We start from the raw sequence: 12,030 nt of genomic DNA, 5'->3' as shown, positions 1-12,030 counted from the left end.
GGAACCTGTAACACCTTCCCCAAACTCCACTAGCAGAATGTGTGAAAGAGACAAAAAGAGAAGGAGTCAGGGAGAGAGAAACAGGAGAGAAAGGGACAATATATGGAGCCTTCAGCAAAAAGCCTAGGTATTTTACAGGCACATTTGGGTAGGAAATCTATACTGTAAATCTTATTTGGCCTGTTTAGTTTATGTGCAATTTGTCTTTAAACAGTGGCTTTAGTGAAGAAGTCCTATATCATACCGCAGGAACTGCTCCGGGCACCCCACCAAGTCCTGTGCTGCTTGAAGCTGGATCTACTTGGCTATCCTTGCAGTGGGCTAAACCCGCTGGAACGCCATCTGATGAAGAGCTCTCTTACAGTTTGGAAATGGAAGATGAGGACTTGGTGAGCAGAGGGATTAGTTGGGGTTGGCAAATTCCTTGAGATTTGGCAGAAGGGGAGAAGCTTGCGGAGCGCAGAGTTTGATAAGGAGGCTGACCACAGTGGAATATAAAGCCATAGAGTCCACCATTTTCTTCAGGAGAACTGATCTCTGTACTCTGGAGTTTGGTTGTAATTCCAGGAGAACTTCCGGCCCAGAGTTGCCATCTCTGTGTTGGGAAATACCTGGAAATTTTAGGGTTGGAACCTGAGGATGGTGGGGGTTCAGGAGGGAGGGACTTCAGCAGGCTGACCAGACGTCCCGCTTTTGGCGGGACAGTCCCACCTTCAAACAATTTGTCCCGCGTCCCGTGGGTTATTTCAATTGTCCCGATTTTTGGGAGGCTGCTGCACTGCCTTCTGGGGCGCAAGGCAGTGCGGCAGCCTCCCGTGCGCACGGCCGCAGGAGCATGGCCTTCTGGGGCTTGCCGTTTCCTGCCCTGTCACAGGCCACCTACCCCCGTCCCGGTTCACAAAGGTGACCATCTGGTCACCTTAGACTTCAGTGAGGTATGATGCTATAGAGTCCACCTTCCAAAGTGGCCATTTTTTCCAGGTGAACTAATCTCCGCCATCTGGAGATCAGTTGTACTACCAGGAGATATCTGGCCACCACATGGAAGTTGATAAGTTCAATATAACAATGTAAAGAATATAAATAAGTTCATCTGAGCTTACTGTTCTATACTAGTGCAATCAACCTCTTAAATCAGTATCTTCAATTCAATTCAACCTTTAATGGCATATAATTAAATCAGTGTCTATGTTCAATCAGTGCCTATGTTTTGTTTTTTTCATTATAAACTGAAAATCACAGTTTAATTGGTGGACTGACCTTGTGAAACTTAATTGGGTTACAAACTCATGGACTTAAACATTATTCAGAATATAAATATTTGTAGCACATATACGTATCAAGTTTTGGAAATACAGGCCTTTTCCCCACTCACCTTTTGTTGCGCGCTACTCGCTCCAAGTAACGCGGGGTCCAGCGGCACTCCCCACTACTGGAGCGGTGACAACGCAGTCGCCCCGATTCTGCTGCCCTCACGACCTCTCAGCGTGCATCATTTCTGCCCCTGTTCAGAATGGCGCCTTTTGCAAAACCCCAAACACGTGCAGGCAGTGGGGAGCATGACTGCGCGCTCAGAAACACCCGCAGTTAATGAAGCCCAGTAAGCCTCACTTTTCTTTTCAAAATGGGAAAACGGCCACAATTATCCAGGGCCGGAGCAAGGGGGAATGTGTGCGCCCTGCACCCCTGCCACGCCCCCACCCACCACACCCCAGAACACCCCTGGAATGCCATGCCACACCCCCTCCACGATCCGGCCATGCCCCTGCACTGGTGTTTCAGGTCAAGGTAATAATTCTCATAATAATAATACACATTAATACACATTATTATTACACACAATACTACCATTTATTATTATTATTATTATTATTATTATTATTATTATTATTATTATTATTATTTAATATACCGCCCCATCCCCGAAGGGCTCTGGGCGGTGTACAACATAAAACAGTATATATAAAATCAACATAAATATAATTTCCATAAATACACTTAAAACAGTAATTGTTTCTAAAAAGGCATCTCACGAAAGCTTTACTTAGACTTAAACTTAAACTTATCCCTCCTGAAAAAGGAGGAGGGGGGGAGGTAATGGGTCCTGATAACATTAAAGACCCAGAGAATAACAGGTCTTATGACCACCACATATTAGCTAAGCAAATGAATTTTCACTCATTTTACAGGGGTGTGGTTTCAAGGCCATATACAGTGGTGATGAACTGACTTACACAGTGAAGAATCTTCAAAGAAGCACCAAGTATAAATTTAGGGTAAGATTTTAATTTTGTAAATGCCTATTCATTAAAACAATGCATATTGATCACATGATGCCCATCATTTACAATGACTGTTACAAAACTATACCGCGACTTGGATCCAGCCCAAAATTTCTGTTTCTGCCAGAGCTCTTATGGAAGTGAAACAAAAGAAAAGGACCGTGGTAACTGCTTCCACCAAGTCAAATGTATTGTTCGCTCATTTGTATTTCTGCTTCTACCAGATGTTGTGAAATAAATTCCTCTATGTCTATAGAGAAAATAGCAGTGGTGGGATCCAAACATTTTAATAACAGGTTCCGATGGAGGTGGGATTCAAACAGTGGCGCCGCCGCACACACGCACCTCCAGTCCCTATTGGGCAGGGTGGTTGCTTTAGTAACCCCTTCTCAGCACTCAGAAAAAATTAGTAACCACTTCTAGAGGTGAGAACTGGCTGGATCCCACCTCTGGAAAATAGCCTTATGCTCTGTCTCAGAAAAAGATGTTAGTATGGTCAGCTGAAGTGTAGCGACTGAGAAAATTGTATGCTTCCGCATTAGAATATAGTCCCGAAATAATATGAGAATTATAATTCATTTTACATGGTGCCTTTTATCTATCTATCTATCTATCTATCTATCTATCTATCTATCTATCTATCTATCTATCTATCTATCTATCTATCTATCTATCTATCTATCTATCTATCTATCTATCTATCTATCTATCTATCTATCTATCTATCTATCTATCTATCTATCTATTTATTTATAGGCCGCCTCATCCCCGAAGGGCTCGAGGCGGCTCACAACATGGCTGTTTCCAACAGCAATTTAATACAGCATAAAAACTGAATCCAATCAAAACACAACAGCAGTTAATAACAATAAGTAAATTAAAACAACAAAATTGTGTAAAACATGCACACACAGGCACCTGATCTAAAAGGCCAAAAGAAGAAAAAAGAAGGGGAGGAGGTAGGCAGGGCCCAGGATGGAATTAGGGCCCAACCAAGGTCCAGACAGGCAGCTTTGATTTCAGTGGGGGGCGATGGAGCTGCGGCCGGCCCCTCCAAAAGCCCGGTGGAATAGCTCTGTCTTACAGGCCCTGCGGAACTCACCAAGGTCCCGCAGGGCCCGGACAGCTGGAGGTAGAGCATTCCACCAGGCAGGGGCTAGAGCCGTAAAGTGTCAAAACCACTATATTGTGCATTATTGTGCATGGTACTTTAATACAAGAGCATGTATTTTTACTTTCTAACGGAGGGGGGAGCAGGGCTAAATAAACACTAGGACCCAGGTGGAGCATTCTGCGACAAAGGAGGTTTAGCCTCTTGAGTTCTGCAGCAGAGAAATATACCATTCCGTTAACATCTTTTTCTGAGACAGACTATGGGTGCTGCACAAGAGGTTGTGCAAGCAGAATTGCACCAAATCCATTATGTTTCCACTTGCATGTCACTGTATCAAACCATTATCTACCATAGCGTGAAAACCATTGTACTAGAGCCATGGTGGTGAACCTTTGGCACTCCAGATGTTATGGACTACAATTCCCATCAGCCCCCTGCCAGCATGGTCAATTGGCCATGCTGGCAGGGGCTGATGGGAATTGTAGTCCATAACATCTGGAGTGCCAAAGGTTCACCACCACTGTACTAGAGAGAGAAGGAGTTACCTTGGCCATTGTTTGGCTTTTCACCTAAAAACTTCCTAAACCAGTGGTCTCCGATCTGGATGTCATGACGTTGGTCCTGGCAGGGCGTTTTGGCCAATAGACATCTGATTGGCTGAACTGATTTTTGAAAAGTTGCTTCAACAGCAGTTGTTCCCACAGCACAAGCATTTTCACTGCATGACTGCAAGAACATACCTTTTCATTATATGTTCATTTTTAATAGGTGCCCGGTTAAACAGAGCTTCTCTCTGAAATGCTAAAGAGATACTGTTAAGAGTTATCTATAGCATTTCCTGATGCTTTGTGATTGGCTCTGCCATCACTGGCAGCCATTTTGTGGTTGTGCCCGCCTGCCACTCTGTATCAGAATCCCAAAGGAGTCATTTTCTTTTTCTTTTCCACAGTCATTCAATTTTTTACTTTTGTGTGAGATGTGAGCTTGTTCATCTTGATAATTTTAGCTTAGAGTTTAATGTGGATATCGTCATTGTACTATATGAAGGGCAAGCTGTGTTCCCAACTCACTCCTTAAAGCAAAGCACTCTGGGAGATGTAGTCCAGAGGGCACTATTTCCAGCGCAAAGCGGGGCCAACTGGACTACAACGCCCACAATCCATTGCTTTATCAACAAAGTCCTCGCTAATAAAGAGAGATTGAAAATGAAAAGGCTTGGAAGCTGCCGATTCCAGCTTGGGGGTAATGTCCTCTTCACAATTTTCTTGCTAGAGCCCATTGTATTTTTTCACGCAACAGGCTTTACTGCTGGTTTTCAAATAATTTGTGAATAATATTCTGGCCATAATTGACCACATGAAATAACTGCACTTCTTGCCCTCACAAAACTGTTCCTTGGAAGCAGAGGTGGGATCCAGCAGGTTCTCACAGGTTCCCGAGAGTAGGTTACTAATTATTTGTGTGTGCCGAGAGGGGGTTACTAATTGGTGATTTTGCCACGTGATTTTTGCTTTAGTTACGCCCCTCCTCTCAGCAGTAGCGCGCAGAACTTGAAGCAGTCTAGCAGGAGGTGCACCAGCGTGCGTGGCAGCTCATACCAGTGTGCATTCACAGCCCCACCAAGGGTCAAGGCAGCGGCTGCGCCCCTGCCACAGCGCCACTTCAGGAATGCCCCCCCCGGCCTCTGGAATGCCCAGCCATGCCCCCTGGGTTGGGGTGTCTCCTCGGCCCCAGCCCCATTGGCGCTACGCCACAGTTTGAATCCCACCCCCATGGGAACCTGTTACTAAAATTTTTGGATCCCACTACTGCTTAGAAGTTAGTAAAATTGGCATGTTCTTACAGACCAGCAGAGCAGTGATAAATGTTTTACTTTATGGTTAATGCTGTCTACTTATGTATAGGAATATACAGAAAATGCTTTCAAACATGTTATCTGTTTTTATAGGTCATTGCCAGCAACTTGGAAGGTAAAAGCAATCCAAGCAATGTGGCAGACTTAACTACTAAGCCAGACAAACCCAGCGCACCTTTGAAACCAGCTGTCAAAGGGAAAATCCTTCCACAAGGCGTGGCAGTATTTTGGGGTACAATTCCATCAGTTTCTTAGAGAGGCTTTGGTGTTAGCAACGTGGTAATGTGAAGGCTAGCCTCTGGTCACACACTTACTTCTGGAACCAGAGCTGTCAATCTGGGTTGGGTATGATGGTGATAAGAGCAGCAAAAAACACATTAATGTTCCAAGTGAAGTTACAGAAAATGCAGCTTCTTGTGTGGCTTTCTAGAGTTAGGCCAATTATGCATGAAGTGCTTACCTCATGGTGGTTTGCTTTGTGGTGGGTTCTTCTCCTACTGCAACAGGATTCTTCTCCTACTGCAAAGAGTCCCCAGCTGAGCCAGTCCTCCCTTTTTCTGGGCCCTAGCTTCCTTGTTCTATCCTTGCAACCTCCAGTTGTTCTATCCTTGCAACCTCCACGCCCTTGCCTGAGGGGGTGGGGGGAGGGTGGTGTCTTTCATCTAGCATTACTTTTCTATACAATGTAAGTTTTAGGTCCGTTCCAAAGGTCTATTGTTCAAGCAATAGGCCCTCAGCATGAAAAGAACCAGACCGTTTGGCCTTCCCTTCTCTTGCCCCATTGGGAACTCAATGTCTTTCCATTGGGAACTCAAAGTGGCTCATGACCAGAGGTGGGATCCAGCAGGTTCTCACCAGTTCCCGAGTGTGGGTTACTAATTATTTGTGTGTGCCGAGAGGGGGTTACTCATTGGGTCCGCTTTTCCATCTCCACGCCCTCGCCTCCCCGAGAGGCATACTGCCTTTGAACATGAAGGTTCCATATAGCAATTGTGACTAATAATATAACTCCCTGAACTGGGTTAATCCCTTTCAGGTACTGCAATTCATTGATTCTCAGCCTTTCGTACCTTTTATCTCACCAGTCTCTATCAAAGAACCTGTGTGTTTCACCATTGCTGTGTTCAGATTTGTGAGGTGGGGCATTTTCTATAATGTGATGATGATTTAGAAATGACCTGGTGCAAAAAAATTTTTGGGGTCGTTGTGGGGGGGCATCCAATTCAGGTTTTGCCCAGGGCTCAGGTTTGCCTAGGTACGCCTCTGCCCCCTTTGCTGAAGGGGGGCTGGCAAGGGAACCTGTTACTAAAATTTTTGGATCCCACCACTGCTCATGACATTCTCCCCTTCTCCATTTTATCCTCACAACAGTCCTGTGAGGTAGATCAAGCTGAGAGTATATAACTTGCCCCAAGGTAACCCAGCAAGCTTCCATAGCAGAACAGGGATTCAAATCTGTTCTAAATCCTTGTCTATAGTACCAAATAATATATTAAAAATCCAACTTATCTGGGGGTTTAAACTCGGCAAACCACTTACATTTAATAAGTTGCTGCTTTGGAACTAATAGTTCACAGGGTAAATATTCCTCTGTCCCTTAAATTAAATAGTGTAGGAATCCCAGAGTTATTTGGAAAACAGTTGACCTTTCACTTAAGGACATTTCCATGCAGGGTCATAAGAATTTGTAGATCTCAATATTTATTTGTGACCCTTCCATTTATATATTTCTATTTATGCAAAAAACTATATTCCATTAATTTCATTCTATAGTTTGAGTTTTATAGTTTATAAAAAAAATCCATGTCTGCATACTTTCCCTTATTTTTCTGTCCTTTGTATTTTCCCTTTTGTTGTTGTGTTCATTTTCACAGAGCCGCCCACAGACAATGGAGGAGCCGTAATCACTAAATATATTTTAGAAATTTCTGAAGGCTTAAATGGTAAGAAACACGACAGTTTGCTATTCCGAACCTTTTTCTCTTTACTGTTCCTAAAATATTCTTAATTTTGTTTCTGTAACAGTATGTGGAGAAACCCTATTTGTAGGTTTACAGTGGAATCCCAAGCATGATGTTGCCTTCTAAGTTGACTTCAGTAGACTTAAAAGGGTTTAACTCTGTTTAAGATTGCAGTTTTACAGCCCAATTCAAAGCCTGAGGCAGGAGTAGGGGGAGAAAATGGCGCCTGGGCGTGAGCCCCCATAACCACACCCATGTATTGGGGGGAAGCAGTGTGCTTCCCCACAATACATGAGAATAAGTTTGCAGCTCAGGTCAAACCAAAGCAGGACTAATTGATAAATTAAAACTTAAACAGCTGCAGAGGTCTCTGGATAGTTAAAGTGTCTATTTCTCAGCATTCTGTTTCATTCATGATAAAACCAAGTTGGATTGTCCTATCAGTCTGTGGCCCTTTCCCCACTCACCTTTGCCCGAGGGTTGCTGCGGGCAATTCCTGGCGCACGCAATTCCTGGCGCGCACCCTGGCTTCCCCATGACCCCGTGCTCTGCACGGGGTTGTTAAAAGGCGCCATTTCAAAAGGTGCCAGGAATTATGCATGTCGAGGGGGGCGCGAGAGAGGCAGCATCGGGGCGGCTGCGTTCTCACCGCCCCTGAAGTGGGGAAGGCAGCTGGACCCTGCGCTACTTGAGGAGAGTAGCGCGGGGCTTAAGGTAAGTGGGGAAAGGGCCTGTAATTACATGAATAATTGTCTTTCTCTTAATAAAAGAAAATTTGGGATTAAAAAAAATTAAGTGAAGAATTAAGGTGTTTTAAAAGTATTTATGCATAGGGTTTCTAGGTACGTCTTGACAACCTACGGGGATTGGGGAGAATTTAGGACTGTGAGCTTATTCTGAAGGCTCTGGAATCCAAAATGTGGTGACATCATTCCAGTGTGCAACGAAAGTGATGTCAACATGTCACTGATGACCATGGGGACACTCTGGTATTTAGGCAAATCTCTGTGGTAGAAGCCCTGAATAAACTTGTATGGTGGGCCATTTGAAATTAAATCTGCCCACTTGGATCTACTTTTGGCCCTGCGGGGTGGGGGGGACACACCATATGTATTCATCTCTTTCTGCGTGAGGGTTTCAGTAAGGAAGATAGTCTACAGGGGAAAAGACAAGCTCTATCTGTTGTGAACTCCATCTAGTAGCTTCCTGCAGCAGCTTTGAGTAAAATAAAAATGCCTTAGTGAAACCCTCCATGCAACTTAGCAACCCGTCCAGTATTATTATATATTTAGGATGTCAGCCTTTGTCAGGTACATCCGATTCCTCTGAGGTAATGTAGAATCAAGCTTGTTTATCAAAATTATAACATTTAAAAGTGGCCCTCTTGACACTGTATAAAAATTAAATATCGATTATTTGATTAAAATATGTTATTTAATTAAACTTCCTTCCGCTCAGGCAGCCTTAAATGTCATTTCCCATCTTTTTAAAATATAATCGCATTATCAAGATGCTATGCATAATACATCTACTGAATTATGTTAAATACTTGGGATTCTTTATCTTGGCTAATTGACACAAATCTGTCTAGCGAACCAGGTTTGTGAAACGATGGTGTAATTTCCAAATGCTTCCAGAAGTTCAGTAAGATCATGCAGCGGTGGCCTGAAGGCACATGATACTGGAGAACTGGTTTGAATCTGCCAATTGGATTGGATTATTCAGATCCATTCTGCTAATTGCTGTACCCTCTCTTGACGCATGATTTCTCTCTCTGATGCATGAAGTTAAGTTGGAACACCTCTGCGGAATGTAACCCATGTATACTTCCCATTTGCCGACATATGATGAGAAATTTCCATGCGTGGCCCTTGCCCGCTGATTCTCACCTGTTCAAAATGCAGAAACTTGGAATTTCCAGCCTTGCTTTGCATGCAGCAGCAGCAGCAGCAGAAGCAGCATGGAATTCTGGGAAGCTGCACGAACATTCTAAAGGTGACAGTTAGAATCCGCTGGTAGTGTTCTGTTCCCTCACCACACGCTCTCTGAGACTGCCTGACTGACTAACTAAAGGAAAGATGCTCTGTATACTGCTGTAAACCAAATGATATATATAAAGTGCCGCACTTGCAGAATAATGCACATTCAATCCACTTTCACAGTTGTTTGAAAGTGGATTTTTCCATTCTGCACAGTAAAATCCAATTTCAAAGTGCATTGAAAGTGGATTGAAAGTGCATTATTCTGCATGTGCGGAAGGGGCCTATTGTAATGCAACCAAACTGTAACAAACCATTAGCCGTGCATGTAACTATTATGCGATACTGTGTACATAATGTAAATATCTCTCTCAGGTCAAGTAAAGTTCTGCTTATGTTTTAATGAACCTCTGAGGCAAAACGGCTGGTCTTTTGAAAGATAACTATTCTAATTTGACGTGCCGCACAATCCACATTTCCGCCTGCAACTTTGCTTGACAGGATTATATATACCAAATATGCCTGTTGCCCTTCAGAAACTGGGGCCAAACGAGAGTGGATATCATCCTGGGGTAATTAAGAAGAAAAATCAGACCTTGTCAACTTACATCAAGTTCTGATCACAGAGTTCCTTGCAATTCCTAGAGTTACCCAGAAGTAAGATTAACACAGAGTTTATGCTGATTCTAAGGCTACCATTGAAACTTCTTGGTAGTTCTAGGAATTACCAGGAATTGCAGAACTTCTTGTATATAAGCAAGGATTTATTTTTATTTTTTCTCCCAGGTCACTGCCCCCCTCCCAAAATCCTACCACCTGGTGTGAGACACTTCCTAGTAATCTTACTTCAATTCCATGGAACTGGAGGCAATAAAGACAAATGCTTGTCTGGTGTTTCTGAGATACCTCCGCTATCTCATGCTGAATTGTTGAAAATCATATCTTGATCACTGTTAACTCTTCCAGGGAACCAGTGGGACATCACATACAGTGGAACTGCTATGGAACATTCATGTAGTCACCTGATTCCAGGCTGTTTTTACCGCTTACGGGTATCCTGCGTTGGAGAAGGAGGACAAAGTGTGGTAAAGTTAATATTTTATGTGACATATTTTAAGGGAGTCTGTTTCATTTCTAACGGTGTTATTCTCAGCAAAGGGGCACCCTTGTAACCTCATCTACCTCGATGAATTTGGAGGGGTGCACAAAAGACAGGAACCACTTCACACCTGAAGAATGGTAGGCCAGAGAGGCCCGCAGCCAACTGACCAGATGGGAGGAGGGAGACGGCCTGGCGCCAGGGTGATAGCCGACCTTAATGGCCCGATTCCCCTTCCCGGGTTAACGGAAGGGGGCCATCCTGACACGGAAAAGGCCCATGTTTAGGTATGTAAGTTGGACAGTAAAGAAAGCTGACAGGAAGAAAGTCAATTGAACTCTAGTCATTCCTTGTATCAGAGTGCCCATCCCTTTCATTTACATCCCTGGTCCACGCCTGCTGAATAAGAGAGCCAACCATTCTGCAGTCCCACAGTATTTCCCACATCATTTTTTGTGCCACTAAATCATAGCTGACTGACAACAACCTTGTAAGGTTGTCAAAACAAGAGACTTTCAGAGGTGACCTGCCATTGTCTACCTCCGCGATTCTCAACCAGGGTTCCGTGGTACCCTGGGGTTCCGTGAGCATGTCCCAGGGGTACTGTGGCAATGCTACCAGCCCCCCTCGCTTTTGCGGTGTCTCCCACCGGCACCAGCAAGGATATGGAGCTGGGCCAGGGGGCAGGGCCTGCCGCAAGGTCAGCAGCCACTTTCCACCCACCCCCACCCCCCCGTGCTTCCCTTCACCCTGGGAGGGGAAGGTGGGGGGAGGATGGCAGGGGTACCGTGACATCAGAAAGGTTGGAAAACACTGGTCTACCTCCATATCATGACTCTGGTGTTCCTTGGAAGTTGTCTATCCAAATGCTAACCAGGGCCAACTCTGCTATGCTTTTTAGATCTGAGGAGATCAGGCTAGCTTGAGAGTAAAGGCTCCTTCCGCACATGCAGACTAATGCACTTTCAATCCACTTTCACATTTGTTTGCAAGCGGGTTTTGCTATTCTGCACAGTAAAATCCAGCTTCAAAGTGGATTGAAAGTGTATTATTCTGCATGTGCGGAAGGGGCCTAAGTCAGGGCTTCCCAAATCATGTTCATTCAAAAGCAATTCACTTGCGACATGTTATATTTACATGGTATGACGAAAAAATGGTGGTGTGTCTCTTTTTCCCTTCTGCTTTTTCTGCTAATAACTTATAAGCTGTTCGTGACCTTGAATCGTATTTACTTAAGTAGAAATGAAGTTACTATGTAAAATCAAACGTACACTACTTTTAAAGTATTTGGTAGACAGGTAGCCATTCCTGAATCCCCTGAATTGCTGCAGAAAAAAGCAATGGTGGAACGTTAAATGCCCTTTGACATTCAGTCACAGAATCAGTTTGGGGAAGACGCCAACATTCAATAAGTTTCATCAGCTCTTGGAACTGGGTTGCCGAGGAAATTTCTGGAGAGTGGGAGATGGAGCCTGAGGAAGGGAGATATCTCAGCAGGGTATAAGGCCATCGAGTCCACCCTGTCTGTGGCCAAGGGACTCCCTACCTGGAGATTTATCATCCCTAAAAAAGATCACGTTCTACAGCTGTTGGTGTGCTAATGTCTATTATTATTTTTACGGTCTTCATAGCCATCTGACTCGCTGTTGTTGCAAACACCACCCATGTTGCCTGGTCCATGTCAGCCTCCAAGGTTACAGGGCAGACCGAGATCAAGAGAGATTCCACTACAGTGGGGTA

General features: G+C 44.2%; 1 protein-coding gene across 1 annotated transcript in view; it reads left to right on the top strand.

Moving 5' to 3' along the window:
* The window catches only part of FNDC3A (fibronectin type III domain containing 3A), an 84,211-nt gene that overhangs the window by 57,980 nt on the left and 14,201 nt on the right, over positions 1-12,030 (top strand). The window contains exons 12-17 of the mRNA XM_048501018.1: positions 215-389; positions 2,190-2,276; positions 5,345-5,483; positions 7,126-7,194; positions 10,158-10,276; positions 11,922-12,027. Of these exons, the coding sequence (XP_048356975.1) occupies positions 215-389; positions 2,190-2,276; positions 5,345-5,483; positions 7,126-7,194; positions 10,158-10,276; positions 11,922-12,027 (695 nt within the window). The remainder of the gene's footprint in view (positions 1-214; positions 390-2,189; positions 2,277-5,344; positions 5,484-7,125; positions 7,195-10,157; positions 10,277-11,921; positions 12,028-12,030) is intronic.

The sequence above is a fragment of the Sphaerodactylus townsendi genome, linkage group LG01, assembly GCF_021028975.2.
Source record: "Sphaerodactylus townsendi isolate TG3544 linkage group LG01, MPM_Stown_v2.3, whole genome shotgun sequence".
Classification (NCBI taxonomy): Eukaryota; Metazoa; Chordata; class Lepidosauria; order Squamata; family Sphaerodactylidae; genus Sphaerodactylus; species Sphaerodactylus townsendi.
The sequence above is the reverse complement of the archived record's forward strand: the minus strand, read 5'-3'. Positions and strand labels throughout refer to the sequence as shown.